The sequence below is a fragment of the Piliocolobus tephrosceles genome, chromosome 21 (assembly GCF_002776525.5).
Source record: "Piliocolobus tephrosceles isolate RC106 chromosome 21, ASM277652v3, whole genome shotgun sequence".
Classification (NCBI taxonomy): Eukaryota; Metazoa; Chordata; class Mammalia; order Primates; family Cercopithecidae; genus Piliocolobus; species Piliocolobus tephrosceles.
Window position 1 is genome coordinate 51,208,248 of NC_045454.1, and position 21,661 is coordinate 51,229,908.

General features: G+C 60.6%; 1 protein-coding gene across 8 annotated transcripts in view; it reads left to right on the top strand.

Annotated features, from left to right (window-relative positions):
• TCF3 (transcription factor 3) overlaps positions 1–21,661 on the top strand; it is a 49,469-nt gene that overhangs the window by 24,375 nt on the left and 3,433 nt on the right. For 3 of the 8 annotated variants that reach the window (XR_003309978.1, XR_003309979.1, XM_026457253.1), the window contains exons 3-17: positions 3,834–3,907; positions 4,120–4,198; positions 7,387–7,454; positions 8,793–8,925; positions 10,772–10,821; positions 12,381–12,483; positions 12,572–12,741; positions 12,823–12,955; positions 13,425–13,483; positions 13,577–13,655; positions 14,688–14,761; positions 15,061–15,219; positions 15,300–15,423; positions 18,842–18,977; positions 19,144–19,379. Coding sequence is in view for 6 of the 8 variants with exons in the window: in XM_026457253.1 (XP_026313038.1) it covers positions 3,834–3,907; positions 4,120–4,198; positions 7,387–7,454; positions 8,793–8,925; positions 10,772–10,821; positions 12,381–12,483; positions 12,572–12,741; positions 12,823–12,955; positions 13,425–13,483; positions 13,577–13,655; positions 14,688–14,761; positions 15,061–15,219; positions 15,300–15,423; positions 18,842–18,977; positions 19,144–19,379 (1,677 nt within the window). In the remaining 2 variants the exon portion in view is untranslated. The remainder of the gene's footprint in view (positions 1–3,833; positions 3,908–4,119; positions 4,199–7,386; positions 7,455–8,792; positions 8,926–10,771; positions 10,822–12,380; positions 12,484–12,571; positions 12,742–12,822; positions 12,956–13,424; positions 13,484–13,576; positions 13,656–14,687; positions 14,762–15,060; positions 15,220–15,299; positions 15,424–18,841; positions 18,978–19,143; positions 19,380–21,661) is intronic. The other 5 variants (XM_026457258.1, XM_026457256.1, XM_026457255.1 and 2 more) reach the window with 3 other exon arrangements.

The following is a 21,661-nucleotide window of genomic DNA, read 5'->3' on the forward strand; positions in this document are numbered from 1 at the left end:
TTTTTTTAGTAGAGACAGGATTTCACTGTGTTAGCCAGGATGGTCTTGATCTCCTGACCTCGTGATCCACCCGCCTCGGCCTTCCAAAGTGCTGGGATTACAGGCGTGAGCCACCTCGCCCGGCCATTAAGTGTAATTTTTAATGCTCTGGAAAAAACGCTGGCCAGCAGTTTCCAGCAGTTTATAGTGTGGCTCCCGTATTGGACAGCAGAAGTGGAGAACGTTTTAATTCTCCAGGAAAATGTTCTTGGAAGCACAGTTATTTATGAGTGAAATGAAGACGTTGAAGATGGGTGTTTTGGGGGCCTCCGCTGTGTTTCAAGCAATGCTGAGGACAAAGAGGGGCCCCAGGCTGGGAAAGGGCTCAGGCAGGGGGCGTGGGTGGGGGTCACCTCATGTGTTGGGGAAGAGGAGAGTGACAAGATCAGGGAAGAGTTTGGTCTTTATCCTGAGGATGATGGGGAGCCATGAGAGAGGCTAGAGGGAGGGAGAAGAGCCAAGTTTTGCTTCTAAAGGCTCCATCAGGCTGCCTGAGGATGTCAGCAGACTTGGGAGGAAGCTGCTGCAGGGACGGGGTTTAACCCGCTGCTGTATAGCTATGGGGCGAGCTGCTGTTCTTTGGGAGGAGGGAAGGTGAGAAGACTCCCAGGACTTTAGCCTGAGCACCTGAGTAGGGGGCTCATTGCAGAGCTGGGGCTACAGGATGAAGTCCCAGGCCCGTCTGAAGCCAGACCACCTGGTGGTGTGCCTGAGGGTTTGGCAGGGGCAGTATATAGAGCTGTGCTCAGGGCCCGTGTCCACCAAGAGTTTTGCCTGCCCAGCATGGTAACCCTACTCCTGGTACTGAAGTCTGTTAGTTGGGTTTCTTGTGCAGAGGCAGCTGAAGCCACTTGGGCAGTCTTCTGTATGAAGGTCAGCCGGCCCTCCCCAGAAAGGACAAGGGAGTGAATATTTTTGGCTGTGCAGGACAGATGGTCTCTATTGGAATTATTCAACTCTTCTCTTACAGCAAAAGCAGCCGTAGATAGTACATGGACAAATGGGCACAGTGTGTGCCAATAAAACTTTATTTAAAAAGCAAGCTGGGGGCCGGGCGCGGTGGCTCAAGCCTGTAATCCCAGCACTTTGGGAGGCCGAGACGGGCGGATCATGAGGTCAGGAGATCGAGACCATCCTGGCTAACAGGGTGAAACCCCGTCTCTACTAAAAAATACAAAAAACTAGCCAGGCGTGGTGGCGGGCGCCTGTAGTCCCAGCTACTCAGGAGGCTGAGGCAGGAGAATGGCATGAACCCGGGAGGCGGAGCTTGCAGTGAGCTGAGATCAGGCCACTGCACTCCAGCCTGGGCGACAGAGCAAGACTCCGTCTCAAGAAAAAAAAAAAAGAAAAAAAAAGCAAGCTGGGGGCCAGACTTGGTCCATGTGTACTATTTGCTGATCCCTGCTGCAGACAAATCTCAGTCCTACCCAGTATTTACTGAGCACCTTTAGAAGCCCCCCCTCGCATTTTGCCAGCAAGCCACCAGGCGCAAGGACCAGTCCCTGGTCCCTCTCAGGAGGGGACCCAACGGGGATGGGGGCTGGGAAGCCACCAGCATTGAGCGTTCCTTGGCCACCGATGGCCTCTCTTGAAGTAGCATCTTTCATTGTTATCCTCATGGCAGCCCAGGCAGGTGGGAAGCTTCCACACCCCTATGACTGGAAGAGGAACCGAAGCCCAAGGGATGGGCAGCTCCTGGGGTGCTCTCCCCAGCTCCCCCACGCCGTCCACTTGCAGGCCTCTCCTGAGGCAGCCGGCCTGGCCCAGGGCAGGAAGGTGCCCTTCCTGGCTAAAACTCTGCAGTGCTTCACCAAAGAAATCGCAGAAAACCACCCTCTGACAGCAGCGTCTTACTCTATTAGTACATTTTAATTAGAAAAGGAGCAGGGGATGAGTTATGAATATTCATGGTGGATTATTAAAATGCATAATTAATCGGTGGGGGATTTTAATAACTATTTATTTGGGGGCTGTCCCTATTTTTGTCATTTCTAGGAGGAGGAGGCCAAGGACTGGGTGAGGGAGGGTTCCCCGAAAGAGCAGATTGAGGCATTGCCTCTGCCAGGGGCCTATTGGAGTGAGCCTCGGTGGCGATCCCTGGGCATGGGGCCCCAAGGAGGCCCGCCACCATGCCACGCCTTCCAGAGGATGAGGGCTGGGTGCCAGGAACCTCCCATTTGCTCAGTTGGGGGTCTCTGCACCTCCTGGGGAGCGGGCTATGGCCAGAGGGGACCAGACAGCGGGCAGGTGGTGTAGAGGCAAACTGAGGCCCAGAGGGTGCTGGCGTTTTGCCCCCCCCCCCCCCCCCGCCCCACAGCCAGTGCGCCCTGGCCTCAGCAGCTGCCCTGTTCACCCGGGCCCACGTGCAGGACCAGGATCTCGGGGTGCAGATGGCCTAGACCTGGCAGCGAATGCCGTGTGAATTCCTGGAGACTACAGGAGCCCCCTGCCTGGCCCCCAACTCAGCCAAGACAGCATCCCAGTCCCCCACTCATAATCACATTGGAAATTTTTGATTAGAAAACAAAAGCTAAATGAGGCATATGAATATTCATTAGACTTGGAGATTAATATGCATGATTATGCAAATCATACAGCAATTAAACACCAATACTCCCCGTGGGGAATGATTAACACAAAGGCACCGAAATAGAAGGATGCAATTTGAAAGAAGTTTCTGGTGCGGTCGAGCAGGGAGGGCAGAGGGGTGGGGCGGAGGAGCTGGGTCCCGCAGCCTGCTGTGTGGAGTCCGCTTGGGGAGAACAGCCTGAGGTTGTACCTGTCACAGACAGCAGCGCCGGGCTGGGTACCCCAGGCCTGGCTCTTGGGAAGCCCCTGGACTTGAGAGTTGGACATGGACACCCCAAGCCCTTTAAAAGTAGGGCCTGTTTGTAATTTGTTTATAGAGAGGGAAACCAAGGCAGGGCAGTGACCCCGTGGCCAAGCTGAGGAGGCCCAGGGCTGCTCCTGCTTCTCCAAGGGTGTGCTCTGTGGCCCCCGATGGAAGGGGGAAGGATCCAGGCAGGCCCGCCCTGCCCAGGGCAGAAGATTCTGGAGTCCTGGGCATTGCCTGTGAGTGTTCTGAGAGATAAGGGCCCCGCCCGCCCCGCCCCAGGACCAAGGTCCTCATCCCGTCCCTTGCTGCACCGGGAACTCCAGCCCCACGCAGGCCCCTGGTGACACTGGGCTTGTTCCAGGTGACGAGATTCGGCTCCACCCTCAGGGGCTGCCAGTCTCCTGCCCAGTGGGTGGGACTCTGCTGCTGCTTCAGCAAAGGGCGCCCCCACCTCACGCACTGGCAGCTGGGGACAGAGAGACCCTGGGTCTCCCCAGAGCGCATGGTGTAGCTTCCACACCGTCATGCTCTCATGAGCCTTTCTCGCAGGGTCAGAAGAGTCTGCATCTGACACAGACCCCAGCCCACATAGTTAGGGCTGGGCCAGAGGGAAGGACTTGGGACTGATGGGGAGGAAGCTCGGCGTGAGAGCGAGGTCTCTGTCCAAGGAGGGCATGATAGCTGGGGCTTCAGTGGGTGGGTAGGAGTTTGCCAGCAGAGAGCCGGTGGAAGAGTTATTCAAGTTTATGGACCTGTGAGTGCTCCGAGTCCCAGGGTGTCTGGGTGTTTTAACTGCTGACTAGTGTCCTCATAAGTCAGACTGAGTGAGGCTGGGTTAGGAAGGGTTCCACAAGCCCCCTGGGTCCACTGAGGCTTGCCCCTGAGATGACAGAAACGGAAGGTTTTAGAGCTGGGCAGGCGTGAGGGTGACTTGTAACTCTCTCTGTCCTGCCTGCAGGTCTTGAGGACCGGCCCAGCTCAGGTTCCTGGGGCAGCGGCGACCAGAACAGCTCCTCCTTTGACCCCAGCCGGGTAGGACCCCCCATGAGGCCTGAGACCCTGAGTTTCCTGTCCCCAGAGTGGGGGACAGGCGGCGTGGGGAAACAGACTGAGAGAAGTGGCCAGTCTTCCAGGGGTTTGGACCAGGAGACGTGGGTTTGAGTCCTGCCTCTCCAGCTGTAATACGGGGTGGGGGGCGGATTGTGGAGCCCCAGCACCTCTCATCCCCACCCCGTCTCCCCTAGACCTTCAGCGAGGGTACCCACTTCACTGAGTCGCACAGCAGCCTCTCTTCATCCACATTCCTGGGACCGGGACTGGGAGGTGAGTGCCCGGCCTGGTGTGGTCCCTCTGCCGTGCACAGATGTGGAGACGTGGGCCTTGGCGTGGTCAGTGCATGCACAGTGCCAGGCAGGTTCCCAGTGTTCACCCAGAGGGTGTCGGACAGCCAAAGCCTCTGCCCGTCCTGGGAGCAGCTGCGGGAGGTGCAGGGGACGCAGCCTGGACTCCCTGGCACGGCGCTCTGCGACTCGGCTTCCCCGCCGGAGTGTAGAGGCAGGGAGGCTGTTCCAGACCCCACTCCGTGGATTTCTTCCTCCTGCTTCCCGGGGAGGGGTCAGCAGGGCCAGCCTGTGCCCGCTGGGAAGGAGGTGTAGGAGTCCTGGAGACTCGGGAAGGCGGCCAGCGTGTGCAGTGGTCAGAGCCTGTGCCCTTCCGCAGACCGCCCGCCTGCCCTCTCTCCCTGGGGGGCCCTCCTGTTAACTGAGAGAATCGTGACTCAGGCCGGGCGCGGTGGCTCACGCCTGTAATCCCAGCACTTTGGGAGACCGAGGTGAGTGGATCACCTGAGGTCAGGAGTTTGAGACCAGCCTGGCCAACATGGTGAAACCCCATCTCTACTAAAAATACAAAAATTAGCCGGGCACGGTGTTGGGCACTTGTAGTGCCAACTACTCAGGGGGCCGAGGCAGGAGAATTGTTTGAACCCGGGAGGTGGAGGCTGCAGTGAGCCGAGATCACATCATTGCACTCCAGCCTGGATGACACAGCGGGATGCCATCTCAAAAAAAAAAAAAAAAAAAGGACGACTCAGGCCAGGTATCTGGTCCCACCCCACCACGGAACCTGGGCAAGCACCATCCTCTTCTGAGCCTCAGTTTCCCCACTGTAGGAAAGGGACCTTCTCTGAGGGAGAACCTTCTCGGAGGGAGGCGGGTGAGGACTGGCCCAGCTCTTCAGGCCCTGCCACATGCCAGGTGGGGGTTGGTGTCTGGTCCTGTGAATATCCCAGCCTCAGTGCAGGCTCACCCGTGCTGCAGGGGAACGAACCGATGCTTGGGAAGGGCACCTGGTCCAAGGTCTGTGGCTGGGTGGGGCTGAGCTGGGGCGCCCTCCTCCAGGGACCTGGGGCTGTGGCTGGGATGGTGTCCTGTGTGCCGTCCCTCCTGCGGGTGACCCAGGGAATCCCCGGAGCTGCACATCCTCCACCTTCTGTGGGAGTGGCACGTCCTGTTCCCTGGGGTTCGGGGAGTTCAGGTAGGGGTCTTGGGGGGGTCTTGCTGCGTGGGGGGCTAGCGAGGGGCTTGGGGGTCCCGCTGTCGTGGTCAGCCTCCTGCCCCAGTGGCTCCGCTGTGGAATCTGTGGTTTCATCCCTCAGTCATCCTGGGATGCGGGATCCTTCCCTGTGTCTGGAAGCCGACACTTAGAGGCAGGGTTTCTGTGTGGTTTCCGTGGTGCGGTGGGGGCATTTGCTGCTCAGAAGCCTTGAGCTGTGGAGCACTGGACCTGTTGCAGGGCCTGGGTGCGCATCGTCTACCCCTCAGCATTGTTGGCCGGGGGAAAACTGAGGCCCGAAGGACTTTGGGGGACCCAGCCTTTTCTCTGGACCCTGAGGGGCAGCCCCTGCTGTGGTTGGGCCCCACAGCGGGGCAGGGGTGGTCCTGTTTCATTTTGCCTGGCCTGGGACTTGGCACACGGTAGAGTCGGTCGGTGTCCTGAGTAGGAAGCGAATAGTGTGAAGGTGGGGGCGGGCGTGCTTGAGGGCCCACCACCTGCCGCAGGTGATTTCCGCCCATTCCCCACACGGGGTCGGTGAGGCCTGGCCCTGGCCCCCCCGCCCTGGGTGGCCCCTGCACCCGGAAGGGCCCGTTGCCCACGGGCTGTTCCTTCTTCCCGGCCTCTTCCTCATGTCCCCAGTGGCCCCAGGGTGGGCAGGGCTGACGCGGGCAGTTCCCATGGCCCAGCCAGCAGTGTCCCGACCCCAGCCGTGTCCCACCTGCCTCCCCCACGGGTGGGGCCTGAGCCATAGCCAAGCAGCTTGGAGAGGACAGGTTGGGGTCCCAGGGAGGCATGCGGGGGCGTAACCTCAGGCTCCTCTGGCCTCAGTTTTCTCACCCGAGTTGCTGAGCAAGCAACTCCTGTAGCCGGGTGCGGCCTGTGGGGTGGGTCGTGGCTGTCGTTTTCCCCGTGTCCCCAGGGTCACCAAGATGAGGAAGTGGGAGGCAAAAAACAGCAGCATTTGTTCCAGGAGTTGGGATACCATTGAACTTTTAAAAATCAAAAATTGGGGAACTTTTTCTTGGTTTGAGAATAATGTACATTAGTCCTTCGTGCTTTTCAGCCCCTCACAGCAGCCTCAGTCACATTCTGTGCCCAGTGTCAGCCAGAAGGGGATTTAAGTGACTCAGGTGCTGAGTAATTGGGTGCTTACTTCAGGCGAGGCTGGATCCAGGTGTCTCTGCAGCAGCCCCAGGCCCTCCACACTGGGGGCTCACCCAGGCAGGCTGTCCTCCCTCTGTAGCCCCCCAGGCCTCACCTGCCCTTTGTCACTGAGCACCCCAGGGAGGTGCTTACTGGCGGAGCGCAGGTCACATGCTCATTTGTGAGTGAACCCTGGTCTGAAGGCTGCATGCTGGGCACTTTGGGGGAGCCTGTGCCAGGGGAACCCAGGGGCCCGTGCGCTGAACCTGATGCTATGTGCACAGGCCCCAGGGCTCCCCGCCAGGACCCCCAGGCCTGTCCCCTGGGATAGACAAATGCCTCTGAGCCCAGCAACCCAGGGCATCAGCCCCTCAATGCCTAGAACAGAGGAAACAGGCTCAGGAAGGGCAGGGTCCTGGCCAGCAGAAAGCATGGCCCCAGCGAGCTCTGCTGTCCCCTTCCCACCGCACCCCCTATGCAGGGCTTGTGTGGGCTGCAAACACTCAGTGTTGACGCTGAAATCGTCGGGGACCCCAAACCTGTCACTGGTGGGCAGGAGACAGGCATATTGAGGTCAGGCTCTGTGGGAGACAGGCACATTGAGGGCAGAGCTCTGTGGGAGACGGGCACACTGGGGTCAGGGCTCCCTGAAACGGGCACACTGGGGTCAGGCTCTGCCAGCGTCCTGCCGCGGCGTTCTCAGTCGTGTGCGCTTACTGAGAGCCTATGTATGTGACACGTGTCAGGCATTGGGGGGCCCTCAGGATGCTCCTTGGGGTCACCTCCCACTAACCTTCCTTCTCCCCTTGCAGGCAAGAGCGGCGAGCGGGGTGCCTATGCCTCCTTTGGGAGAGACGCAGGCGTGGGCGGCCTGACTCAGGTGAGGGGCTCAGGCTGGCCTGGGGTGTATTTTAATTGTAAACAAATGTGTCTCTCACCCTCCCTGATCTGCGGAAGCTCTCCTGGCTCAGCCAGGTTCTGTTTGATTCCTGATAGCAGCAAAACCAGGCTGGGCCTGGGCCGGGGTGGGCTGGGTGGGTGTGGACCGGGAGGAGTGGGGAGGCAGGTGAGGACCAGGGAGGCCAAGGCCTGCGGGACTGCCACGCTCAGCTGGAGGGGCTTAGTTGCCCGCCCACCTGAGTGGCAGGTAGGAAAACGGAGGCCACGCAGCAGGCCTTTGCAGGTGTGGACCCCCGGGGAGCCCCTACAGCAGGTCCCTGTGCAGCCGAAATCCTCACCCACGCTGGCCCTGGTTGTGAGGCTGGGGGTGGGGATGTTGGGGCTGTGACCAGCCACAGGGGTCCCGTGCAGCCCCCAGTCCTGGGCACCCCCAGGGTTCCTCCCTCATCCCAGGACTTCATCTCTGTCCCTGCCCTCAGCTTCTGGCCGTTGGTGGGGCTCGGCCTTGTCACGGGTGGGGCCATCTGTGTGCTCTCTGTGCCCCAGCCAGAACAGCAGCAGCCACCGTGATGGAGGGCCAGCCGGGTACCAGGCTCTGCGCCAGGGGTACACTCGCGTTTCCCAGTCAGTCCCCACGAGGGGCACCGGCCTACGTGCCCGTTTCACAGACAGGAATACACAGGTCCGGGACTCTGCATCCGAGAAGCAGAACTAGGTCTCGGGCCCTGCTCTCTGGCGTTCCCTGGTGACTCATCGAGCCCCGCGGTAGCCACACAGGGTGTGGGCTCGGGACAGGCTGGGCCTCGGAAGAAGGCCCTGTCCTGGGCGCTGGGCCACCCCATGGGGCCACTGGATGATGATAGAGCAGATGAATGCAGGAGTCGGTTCCGGGACCCGGCTCAGGGTGGCCCTGGCTTCCCAGGAAGAAAGCCCGTTTCACACTAACACGTACAGAATCCAACTGAGGGTTTTACAAAACAAAACCAAAAAGATAGGAAGCAGCCGGGTGCACAGACGCTGAGCCACGCAGCTTTGTACTTTGGCGTCTCAGGATCCAGGGAGCAGCCCGTTGGGTTAGCCGCACTGGTCTCTGTTTCTCAGTCTTTCGTTCTTTGTGAAAACAGCAGTGTGGGTTGCGGTCAGTCTTAAGTCGGAGAAACGCGGCAGGTGTTAGACAAACTCCGTGAGCAGGCGGAAGGGGCATCCCCCACCGCGGGGCGGGTCCGAGCGGCTTCGGCCTTTGCATTTTTTTCTTGAATGGAACGGTCTGGGGTCTGGATGCCAGCCCAGTGCTTCCTGACCACCCGCTCCCCACCAGGCTGGCTTCCTGTCGGGCGAGCTGGCCCTCAGCAGCCCCGGGCCCCTGTCTCCTTCGGGCATGAAGGGGACCTCCCAGTACTACCCCTCCTACTCCGGCAGCTCCCGGCGGAGGGCGGCAGACGGCAGCCTGGGTGAGTGGGGTCTGGCCAGGGCATCGGGGGCTTCGGGGAGGGGGCCTGTAAAGGGAGGTGGGGGGCCCCCGTTAGCTGAGGGCACCAGACGGAGCACACCCTGCACCTTCCAGGTTCTGGCTGGACGCCAGGCGCTTGGGCCGTGGGAGGGATGGACGGTGATGGGGGACGAGGCCGGGGCAGGCGGGGCTCGTTATTCCCGGTGGCCCTGGCCCATGAGGCCGCCACAAACCGTTGTGGCAAAACCTGCAACTACTTTTGCACGGGGCTGATAGATTGTTCCTGTGACAAGTCCGGGGAGAGGTTCCTACGAGCCTCTGGTCCCGAGGTTCCTGTGGCTGATGGGTGCGGGCTCTGTGCATGTGGTTTCTGTGTAAGACGCCTCACGAGGTGCATCGTGGTTCCTCCACACTGAGCCCTGCCGCTCACGCCTGAGCAGAACGTGCACACCTGGGCATCCCCTGCAAGGCACATCACAGCCTTCCGGGCTCAGGAGCACTGGATGGCACGTCGAACTACCTCGGCGCCCATTCCACGCAGCGCACTTGCCAGGCGTGGTGGCACTCACCTGGGTCCACGCAGCACACTTGCCAAGCGTGGTGGCACTCACCTGGGTCCACGCAGCACACTCGCGTGGTGGCACTCACCTGGGTGCACGCAGCACACTTGCCAAGCGTGGTGGCGCTCACCTGGGTCCACGCAGCACACTCGCGTGGTGGCACTCACCTGGGGTCCCAGCTACTCTAGAGGCCAAGACAGGAGGATCACTTGAGGCCAAAAGTTGGAAACCATTCTGGGCAACATAGGGAGATCCCATGTTTGCAAAAAATTTTAAAAATTAGCTAAGCGTGGTGGCACATGCTTGTGGTCCCAGCTACTCAGGAGGCTGAGGCAGGAGGATGGTTTGACTCTGGGAGTTCGAGGCTGCAGTGAGCTGCGATCGCACCATTGCACTCCAGCCTGAGCAACAGCGTGAGACCCTGCCTGAAAAAAATAAGCGTGAAATCACCCACAAAAAGCACAAAAATGTAAAAGATTGTGGCTCTGAATACACCAAGGACAGGAGCCCCGTGATGCGGGAGGAGGCCTTTGTTGCGCTTCGGCTGGGCTCGTGCGCCTGGGCCACTCGACCTTTTCCCACTCTGTGCACGTCCGTGAGTGATCAGGAAGGCATCTCAGTGCTGATTTCCGAGTTACGGATTTTGTCCCATAGGCGAGTTTGCAAACAGCAGCCCCGAGTGGTGAGGCCTGACTGCGTGTGATAGTCCGGGCCATCTTGGAAGGAGGGTGGGGCCACGGGGCTTCTCATCAGAGCCTTGGCTGAGGACCCATCAACTCCTCGTTTTCTGAACTGCGCATCGCAGGGGAAAACCATCCTGGTTCTTTTACATTTTTGGAGCCATGTAGATAGACCCGAGGTTTTTTGTTGTTGTTGTTGTTGTTGTGTTTTTGAGACGGAGTCTCGCTCTGTCACCCTGGCTGGAGTGCAGTGGCATGATCTCGGCTCACTGCAATCTCAGCCTCCCGGGTTCAAGTGATTCTCCTGCCTCAGCCTCCCGAGTAGCTGGAATTATAGGCGCCCGCCACCACACCCGGCCACTTTTTGTATTTTTAGTAGAGCTGGGGTTTCACTGTGTTGGCCAGGCTGGTTTCCATCTCTTGACCTCATGATCTGCCTGCCTTGGCCTCCCAAAGTCCTGGGATTACAGGTGTGAGGCACTGTGTCTGGCTAACCCGAGGTTTTTTATTTATGAAACGGGAATTCTGAGGGTCACTCCTCCAGGGTGCAGGGCAGGGGCTGTTCTCATGGCCGGTGGCCAGTTCTCACCCCTTTCGCTCCTAACAGACACGCAGCCCAAGAAGGTCCGGAAGGTCCCGCCAGGTCTCCCATCCTCGGTGAGTCGCACGAGGGAGAAGGGAGCCCACAGTTCGTCAGTGGCAGCTCCAGGCCCTGTGTCCTGGAGAAGCTTGGGAACACACGGGGGTGGTGGGCCGTGAGTGAACAGGCCCCCCCGCAGTTTCTGAGCCAAGATCTGCCCCAAGGCCCTAGCTCTGACGGGTCCCGGCTGCTTCCACGGGAAGGCAGGGAGCTTCTTCCCTAGGTCCAGCCTCTGTCTTGTTTCGAGAGAAAGGCGGTTCTGGTGTCTGAGGCCCCTTTAGAAAGGGCACAATTGGGCCGGGTGTGGTGACTCACGCCTGTCGTACCAGCACTTTAGGAGGCCAAGGCGGGCGGACCAGCTGAGGTCAGGAGTTCGAGACCAGCCTGGCCAACATGGTGAAACCCCATCTTTACTAAAAATACACAAATTAGCCGGGCGCGGTGGCTGACACCTGTAATCCCAGCTACTTGGGACGCTGAGGCAGAAGGATTGTTGGATCCCGGGAGGTGGAGGTTGCAGTGAGCCAAGATCGTGCCACTGCACTCCAGCCTGAGCAACAGAGTGAGACACCCTCTCAGAAACAAGGGGGAGGGCGTGCACAGTTGGGGCTCCCTGTTTTGTCCTCGGGGGTTCAGGCTGTCCCACATCCCTGCCTCCCTGTCAGGCCCCACAGATGGGCCACGCTGCTGTGCCACACTCCTGCGATCTCATCTCACTGGAGGGGGCGGCAATTTGCTGATTCCCCAGCTCAGTAGCCACCAACCACCCTCTGCCCAGCCCCCGTGCTGGCCCCAAGAGCCCTGGGCATACGTCTCCTCTCCCCTCGGGCTGACCAGCTCCGCACAGGCCCGGGTATAGGGTTAGAGTCAGGCTGGTTTCCCAGGCCAAAGGCGTGGTCAGGCTCTGCTCCCAACAGTACCATTCCCCTCCTTCCCCGGGACACACTTTTTCTGCCCTGAAACCGCCCCCCAGTGTCTTACAACATCAGGCCCACCCAACACACTTTATGCTGCAGCACGGGGCAAACGTTACCAACTGGCTCCAGCCCCACAGTCCAGGCAGTGCCAGCCAGAGTTGGCACTAATCACAGACCCCTCTTCCTGTTACTTTAGCCAAAGATGAATGTTGCTCTGGGGCCAAGGGAAGCTCGGCGCTGGAGGATTGATTCCAGCTGGGGAACAAGGGAGAAGAATGGGATGGGGGTGTTGGAGCTGGGGTTTTGATGGATCAACAGGAGTTTTTTGGATTAAGGAGGAAAAAGGCTTAGTAGGCAGAGCCAGATCCAAGTCCTCAGGTACAAAGTTCAGAAGTTCAGGGAGGCAGGAGGTGGGGGCTGGAAAAGGAGCAGGAGAGAGGGACGAGGACACCATAAGAACCTCAGACTGGGCCAAGGGGCTGGGATTTACCCAAAGACGGGGGTGGCTTTACAGGGAAGGGAAACAGGGTGGTAGATGTGCTGCCAGGAGAGGGGACAGGAGGCCAGGCTCAGTGAGGCCTGCAAGGTGTATGGGCTGATCGACCCCTGTGCGGCCCCTCCGTCCTGACTGTGCACCCCCCACCACCACCTGCCCACAGGTGTACCCGCCCAGCTCAGGTGAGGACTACGGCAGGGATGCCGCCACCTACCCGTCCGCCAAGACCCCCAGCAGCGCCTATCCCGCCCCCTTCTACATGGCAGGTACACAGCGGCGGGGGGCTTGCCAGGGACTGTGGGGCAGGGCCAGGGTTCCCCACCTGGCCCCCGCCTTACCAGTCCACCTCCACAGATGGCAGCCTGCACCCCTCAGCCGAGCTCTGGAGTACCCCGGGCCAGGCGGGCTTCGGGCCCATGCTGGGTGGGGGCTCATCCCCCCTGCCCCTCCCACCCGGCAGCGGCCCCGTGGGCAGCAGTGGAAGCAGCAACACGTTTGCTGGCCTGCACCAGCACGAGCGCATGGTAGGGCCCGGGGCAGGGGACGGGGTAGGTGGAGGGTGGCAGTGCCTCATCTAATCCACCCTCCTCCTGCCCGGCCCCCAGGGCTACCAGCTGCACGGAGCAGAGGTGAACGGTGGGCTCCCGGCTGCATCCTCCTTCTCCTCGGTCCCCGGAGCCACGTACGGTGGCGTCTCCAGCCACACGCCGCCTGTCAGCGGGGCCGACAGCCTCCTGGGTATGGCCATTGCCTGGGATGCGGCCTCTCCGAGGGGACACTGAGCTCCAGGCAGGGCCTGGGTGGGCTCAGTGGGGGGTGGCGAGGAGTCCACGGCGGGGGCGCAGGCACGTTTGCTGACCCTGAGAGCGAGCTGTCGTCAGCTCACACTGTCCGCTGTCGGTAGGGCCTGCCGCGTGCATTGGGCTTGGGATGTCTGGAAACAGCTCTTTGAGGAGCGGCTTTCCCGCCTTACAGCTGGGAAACAGGCTCAGAGAGGGACTCCCTCACCCAGGGTCCCCTGCCAGTGGTCTGTCCCCAGTGCATCAACCCCTGCGGAGGCCAGTTTTGGGGGGATCAGACAGAAACCGGACCCGAGTCAGGCTGCTCTCCCCAGCGCAGTGGTGTCTCTGCGGGACGCGGGAGAGCTCGCCCGTCGGTGGCGGCACCCAGGCTGGGCTGCCTGGGCCTCACCTCTCTCCACCCACAGGCTCCCGAGGGACCACAGCCAGCAGCTCCGGGGATGCCCTCGGGAAAGCACTGGCCTCGGTGAGGCGTGGGGCATGGGGGGTGGCCAGGCGAGTGACCCAAGAGGCCGGCCCCTGATCTCCCATCTCTCGTCTCTCCTGGTCCTACTCGCAGATCTACTCCCCGGATCACTCAAGCAATAACTTCTCGTCCAGCCCTTCCACCCCCGTGGGCTCCCCTCAGGGCCTGGCAGGTCTGTGTGGGTTTTGGGAGGCAGGGGAGGCTGGTTCTGGTGCCTGCTCCTTGCTGGGATGGGCAGGCAGGTGGGAGGGAGCAGCTCACCCCAGGGGCCTGTGGCGTCTCTGGTCGGGAACTGACAGTGGAAGGGAATCCCTTGTGGGCTTGTGTTCCGCTGGGCAATCCAGGACGGCCGCCTGGTAGAGGCAGTCTCCAAGCCAGCCCTCCAAAGCTATGGCACATAGCCAGTCAGTGAGGGAGGGCTGGGAGGTGGCGCCCGGGTTAGGTCACAGCATAGGCAAAGCCAAGAGGCAGAACCTGGCAGTTCACGCTGCACGAACATGAGGGGACACTGGCGTGCCCAGCAGCTCCCAGATCCGATGGGGCCAGCAGCGCCAGGGCTGTGGCCTGGACTCTAGAACGTGTGCGTGTTGCTATTTGCTCACCCACCGAGTATTTATTAGATGCTGTTTACCCTTTGCGGGGCTCTGACCCGGGGGGACAGACCCTCTTATCCCTGTGAGGATGTGCCTGCTTATTGGCGGGGGGGTGCAGGTGCAGGCGGAGCGGAAGTGAGAGCTGGAGGTTTCCAGAAGGTCTGGGTGGTTAAAAACACCTGTGAGTCCTCACCTCTGCCCCATGGGAAGCACCAGGAGTCCTCACTTCACCTCGGCCTGTCTAGTCCCACCTGGAACTTGCCACTTCCCTGCGTGCTGCTGGAGCCCAGAGTGGGTCAGCCAGGGTGGGGCAGCATGGGGAGGAGCCCCCTACTGTGTGCTGCTGAGCCGCTTCACCCCCTGGGGTGGGGGTTTGGACTTTGTAGATGGGGAAGCAGGCTCAGATGGGAATGGCAGGATCCACTGGGCACCCAGCATCCCTGCCTGGCAGGGCTGAGAGCTGCTTTGCGTCGGTGTGGGGTGCCCCGGAATGGCCGTTGTGGGCATCACCGGAGGCTGGACAGGAGGTTCATGAGTCCCTCCCCACAGGCATCAGGCCGTGCTCACACCCTGCCCCTTGCACCCCATTCACGTGCCCCACCCCCTTCCAGGGACGTCGCAGTGGCCTCGCGCGGGAGCCCCCGGTGCCTTATCGCCCAGCTACGACGGGGGTCTCCACGGCCTGGTGAGCGCCCGCCCCACCCCGCCCAGCCCCACCTTTCCCTGGCAGAATTTGCAGGACAGATGCCCCTTGAGAAGGAGAAACCTTTTAGTTAATTTCTCGTAAATAAGCCCCAAGCTGTTATCGTGGCCTCGTGGCCACCAAGGCACACACGTTTTGAGCTGGTCCAAAACACAGCTTCTTGGGGAAGGGGAAACAGGACCACCGGCCACCTGCATGCGGAAGGGACACGAATGGGGTCCTGTGGGGTCCTGTGGGGTCCCGCGGCCCGGGCCCCTCACCACCCATCCCCCACCCTGCAGCAGAGTAAGATAGAAGACCACCTGGACGAGGCCATCCACGTGCTCCGCAGCCACGCCGTGGGCACAGCCGGCGACATGCACACGCTGCTGCCTGGCCACGGGGCGCTGGCCTCGGGTTTCGCCGGCCCCATGTCGCTGGGCGGGCGGCATGCAGGCCTGGTGAGCACCGGGCGAGGGTGGGGCTGGGCAGTGGGCAGGGACCCGGCTCCCCCTGACGCGCCCCTCTCCCACGCCTGCAGGTTGGAGGCGGACACCCCGAGGATGGCCTTGCAGGCAGCACCAGCCTCATGCACAACCACGCAGCCCTCCCCAGCCAGCCAGGTGCCCTCCCCGACCTCTCTCGGCCTCCCGACTCCTACAGTGGTAAGCCCTTGAGCTTGGGACTGTCCGATCTCTGGTTCCAGTTGGGGAAACGGAGGCACTCTCCGGGTGGGAACCGAGGGCAGGTGTGCAGTCACCGTGGGGGTACCTGGTGACACAGGCGCCCCAGTCAGCAATTTCAGGAGGGTGGGCGAGACCAGCAGGGCCAGCGTTGGCCCTGGGTGTGTGAGGTGGACGGCTCTGGGCTCCCTCTTCATCCACCTGCTCCCACATGCCATGTGTCTGCCAGTGTTTGGCACTGGGGAAGCGGGGGCAAGGGGTGCAGCAGGATGACCCTGCCTCGGGGGAGACAGACTAGGAGCTCGCTGTACAGCACAGGTGCCAGGGAGAATGAACGAAGTGGCCGGAGTGGGTTGGGGGTTTTGTATGGCTTTGAAGATGGTGGCCCTGGAGGCAACAAGGTGATGTCTGGGCAGCGTCTGAGAGGAGGTGAGAGTAGGCAAGTAGCTGGAGGAGGAGGGTTTCAGGCGGAGGTCCTGGCGATGGACCATACGCGGGAGGAACAGCCAGGAGACCCATGGGATTAGAGCAGGGAGAGGAGGGGGAGAGAGGGAAGGGGGTGGGCAGGGAGAGGAGGGCAGGTCAGGTCATGCAGGGCCCTACGGGCTGCAGGGAGGACTTGGGATTTCACCGTGAGAGAGGTGGCAGCCATGGAGAGCTGCGGGCCGAGGAGGGATGGGACCTGACCCAGATGCTCACAGACACCCTCTGGTGGCTGCTTGGAGGACAGACCATGAGTGGCACCCGGAGACCAGGGCAGAGGCCATAGGGCTGGTCCAGGGGCCTTGGAGGGGTGAGCAGCGGGTGGTCCCTGCATCTCCGGAAGGCGGGGCCCACAGGATTTGTGACGGACCCGACTTGAGGGTGAGAGAAGGCAGGGTAGCTCTGGGATTTCTGGCCCGAGCTGTGGGTGACACTGGGGCTGGGAACCCCGTATAAGGAAGGGGACAAAGGAACGGGTTGGGGACAAATCTGGACCTGGGCCTGGGGATTGTTGAGCGTCTCAGACACCCATGAGAGGCCCAGGAGAAGGCAGGGTCATTGTGGGCCCTGTCCTGGCCCCATCCCCTCCACCACCCCAGGAATCCTGCCTGTCTTCCAGTCAGCCTTTCCAAGTACCTTGATTTTATCACCCCTAGGCCAGGGCATCTCACCCCAGCAGCTCTGCCCCCAGGGGACACTGAGTGATGCCTGGCGACATCTGCAGTTGTCAGAGCTGAGGAGAGCTCCTGGCATGGAGCGGGTGGGGACGAGGGATGCTGCTTACCACCCTGCAGTGCCCGGGACGACCCCATCCCAGAGAAGGGTCCGGACCCACAGGTCAGCAGTGCCCCGGGACGACCCCAGACCCACAGGTCAGCAGTGCCCCGGGACGACCCCGTCCCAGAGAAGGGTCCGGACCCACAGGTCAGCAGTGCCCCGGGACGACCCCGTCCCAGAGAAGGGTCCGGACCCACAAGTTGGCAGTTTCCAGGGGTGGCCCCAAGCTTAGTCTTTTGCCCACAGGTTCCCCTCTGGTTCCTTCCTGTCCTTCACTTTGTGTATTGAGGCCTGGGCTGGTCCTGGTGGCTGGCGTTGGCCAGTTGCACCAGAGTTCACCGTAGGGGTTGGGCGCATTTCTGAGGTTCCTCCTCAGGGTACGGGGGTCTCGGGGGATGGGAGCTGGTTTGCTCCATGTGCGCCCTGACTCTGATTCCTGGACTCCCCGATCCCGGGTTTTGGGGGTAGCCCAGGTCCTGCTGAACGCAGAATGGCCGCATTCGTTTGGGGTAGCTGTGTGCCCTTAAGCCACATGTTTTGCTTTTATTGTTTTTGAGCTTCACGAACACAGCGTCCCACTAGCATGTTCTTTACACCCCAAACATGGTTTGCTGGCTTATGTTGTGTATGGGATATTTGTGTGGTGCAAGCGGCTGGGGTCCCATTTTGAGTGCACCATTGGCCCTGGCCCGGGCATGGGGCACTAGGCCATCCCAACATCATGCTTTCCTGCCAACCTGCTCATCAAGGGGGTGATACACCTGTTGTCAGTTCAGAGGAAAGGCTGATGAATTATTTTCCAAAGCAGCCAACTTGCCCTCCCACAGACAAAATTTTGAATGTGCAGGTCTCTCAACTTTGCTAGCTGACTGGGTATGAAAGGATAGCGCATCGCAGCCCTAATTTGCATTTCCTTAATGTCTTGATGTGCTGAAGCGGACTTCCACGTGTTTATGGGCATGTGGTTTTGTTGTCTATGAGATGCCTGTTTGAATACCTCACTTATTTTCTACTGAGCTCCTTTCTTTCTGTCCTTTCCCATTGATTTGTCAGAGTTTTTTTATATGTGTGGGAGATCACCTCCTTGTTGGCTACATCTGTGGTGGGTGTCTTCTATTCTTTGGCAAATGCTTTTTTTTGCCTGGTATCTTTGCTGATCAGGAACTCTCAACTTTGATAAAAGTTAAGCTTATTGATTTTTGTTTTTTCTTTTTTTTCTGTTATGAGACAGGGTCTCATCCTATCACACAGAGTGCAGGGGCGTGATCATAGCTCACTGTAGCCATGACCCCTTGGCCTCAAGTGATCCTCCCACCTCAGCCTCCCAAAGTCTGGGATTACAGGCATGAGCGAGCCAGTGTGACCAGCCTGTTGTGTTCTTTTAAAAGCAGCTCTTTGAGCACTTGCTTGGACAGCTCTTGGACTAAAATGAGAATGACAGATATTAGCATAGCATCTGCAAAAGATGACGTGGAAATTCCTGAAGTGTTGCAGATTTTTTTTTTTTTGAGACGGAGTCTTGCTCTGTCACCCAGGCTGGAGTACAATGGTGCAATCTTGGCTCACTGCAACCTCCGCCTCCTGGGTTCAAGTGATTCTCCTGCCTCAGCCTCCCAAGTAGCTAGGATTACAGGTACCCACCACCACACCCGGCTAATTTTTTGTATTTTTAGGAGAGACCGGGTTTCACCATGTTAGCCAGGATGTTCTTGATCTCCTGACCTCGTGATCCACCCACCTCGGCCTCCCAAAGTGCTGGGATTATAGGTGTGAGCCACCATGCCTGGCCGAAGTGTTGCATATTTTTAAATCAATGATTGAAACAATTTCCTTCCCCAAAAAACAAGAGCATTCTTTTAGCATTTTAGGAGATTCCTGCCCCTGAGTTGCTGCAGAATTTCTGCACACTGTTCCAAAGGTAGTAAAACTCTTTACTTTTCACCTTCTGGTCCTTAATCTGTCTGGCATTGGTAGCTACACATGGCGTGAGGTAGGGATCCAGTTCTGGTTGTTGGTTTTGGTTTTTATTTTTGGCAAATACCTGGTTTTTCCAGGAAAGCCCAAGCCCCTCACCGCACAGAGAGATATGTCATTTGGCCCTGGAGGCCGATGCAGGCCCCTGACCCCAGGCCTGTTGCAGGGCTAGGGCAAGCAGGTGCCACGGCGGCCGCCGGCGAGATCAAGCGGGAGGAGAAGGAGGATGAGGAGAACACGTCGGCGGCTGACCACTCGGAGGAGGAGAAGAAGGAGCTGAAGGCCCCCCGGGCCCGGACCAGGTGCCAGCCCCCACCTCGGCTCTCCCCACCCCCACCCCATCAGGAAGCACATGTGCACAGGCCACACGCACACTGCACCCACACCGGGAGGCCGTCGGCGGGCCCCACGCTCGTCCCCCAACCTCACTGTCTCCCTCTGGCCCCCTCCCGGCACCCTCCCCCATAGCCCAGACGAGGACGAGGACGACCTTCTCCCCCCAGAGCAGAAGGCCGAGCGGGAGAAGGAGCGCCGGGTGGCCAATAACGCCCGGGAGCGGCTGCGGGTCCGTGACATCAACGAGGCCTTTAAGGAGCTGGGGCGCATGTGCCAGCTGCACCTCAACAGCGAGAAGCCCCAGACCAAACTGCTCATCCTGCACCAGGCCGTCTCGGTCATCCTGAACTTGGAGCAGCAAGTGCGAGGTCAGTGGGGGCGCGGGCCACCAGCGTCCCCGCAGCGCCACCCTCCCTCGTGTTCCTGCCCTCGCTCTCCTTCCCTGCCCGCCTTCCTGGAGCCAGCCCTCCCTCTGCAGCAGTTGCCTCCTTGCAGTGACTGTGCCCTTCACCCCCCTGACTGCACCGCCATGACTGTCCCCTCCTGACTGCTGGCCCTTCTCCGTGTCTGCCTCAGCATCTCCTCCACCGTGGGAGGACTGGACTCTTTCTAGACCCTTAGCCCTGCAGGCCTGGGCTCTGTGGCTCAGAACTGCATCTCCCGGCTCCAAGGGCTCCCACCCGCCCCCGTCCTCCTTTCGTGGGAAGCCCAGAACCCAGCTCACAGAGGCCAGTGTCCCTCGAGCTCAGAGACAGGAGCTGGTGTGCAAACCACCCTGGCCCCTTCCCCTCGAGCAGATGCCACGCAGGGCCACATGAGCCCGTCTGCTGCCTCTGACTCAGTTTCCCAATCTGAAGGTGGGTGTTAATCACCCCATTTCCCAGGGCCAGGGGGATGAAGGATACAGACAGACCCTGCCCCCACCCCCGGATGTGAGCTGACTCCTTCCCCGCTGCTGGTGACTGCTTCCTTAACTCCTTCCTCTCCTCGCCTGCACCCCGTTAACCCTTTCTCTCCTGCAGCACTGTTGCTGGGACCGGAGCCAGAGCCCTGGCCCGTCCCACCCACTGTCCCCTCAGCTCTAAGGTTTCCGAGTCTCCGCAGCCGTGTGTGGCACGCCTCGCGCCCCCCAAGCCCGCCTCTCTGCTGTCTGCCTTCCGCTCTCCCCTCCATCCCGTCCATCCATCCCTTTGCTTCCCGTGGCAGCCCCTCCTCACCTCGCACTTGCTGCCCGAGCACCGGGAGCGGCTGGGCTGCAGCCTCAGGGCGTTTCCTCCCCCAAAGCCCCCATCAGGGCTTGCGGGAAGAAACCAGACCCGGGAGCACGCAGCCCCTGGTCCTGTCAGTTTGGTCTGTGCGCTTGTCCTGGGCTCCAGGGACCGCCCCCGCCACCTGGAGGGATCCCCTCAGGCCCCAAAGGCAGAGTGGGCAGACAGGTGGGTGAGGCAGCCCCCTAGAGCTTAAGACAGGGCACCAGGCATGCTGGGCACTGGGCCAGGCCTTTGCCCATTTCATCTTCACCACAGCCCGCAGCAGTGGGTGCCTTGATGGGGACTGGCATCCCTTCTACTGAGCAGGAAGCCGGGGAACAGAGCCAGAGAACAGAGCTAGGTCCCCCGTGCAGGGCCGTGCAGCATGGAGGCCTGGGCCGGGACCCGCGCCCCCACGGTGGCAGCAGCAGTGCCCGCTCGCCGGCTGCATGCTGCTCGGTGGTAGAGGGGGCTCAGCCTTGGGCTGAGCTGTGAGCTGGTGCTTGGAACCTCAGAACTGCCACTGTGACCATTCACAGTGGCAGTGACAGCAGGGTTCCTGGAGGCCTCAGGAGCCAGTGTTCCTAGCCAGGGTCAGGTGCTACAGGGAGGCCTCATCTTGGGGCAGCCGGAGTTCACTGTAGGGGGTGGGTGCATTTCTGAGGCTCCCCCTCAGGGTGTGGGGGTCTTGGGGGATGGGAGCTGGTGTGCTCCATATGAGCCCTGACTCTGAGTCCTGGACTCCCTGGTCGCGGGTTTTGGAGTGGCCCAGGCCTTTGTGTGCTGAGCCTGTGTCTTCAAGGCCCCCTCTGTCCACAGTGGGTCTGGCCGGGCCTTGCTGTCCATCACCCCGCAAGCGGCTGCTCTGAATGGGGAAAGGCATCATCTTGGGAGGGAAGAACAGAGAGAGGAGCAGGCACACTGGGCCTCCCCTGTGCCCCACCCCCACCCCTAGCCCTGCCCTGGGGCCCACAGAGTGAGCAGGGTCAAGGGAGAAGCAGTTACCCAGTGCGGGCCCAGAGGGGGACGCAGGGCCCCACCTCCCTCCACAGAAACGTCTGGGAACAGTCAGACCTTGGTTCTTCCTGGGTGTGACCACATCCACAGCCTCCCTAGAGCTGAGTCTGAGGGCACGTGCACCTGGGCAGCCAGTCGCGCACACAGGCGCCCGCCGTGGGGCTCTGCTGCATTCCAGGGAGCACATTCCCCACGCACGCAGAGGAGCACATTGTCATGCATGTGACAACACACAGCAGCATGTGAACCTTCACTGCTGCCCACACCAGCACCAGCCGTGTACCCGCACTGCTGCCCACACCAGCACCAGCCGTGTACCCGCACTGCTGTGCCCAACACCAGCCGTGTACCCGCACTGCTGTGCCCAACACCAGCCGTGTACC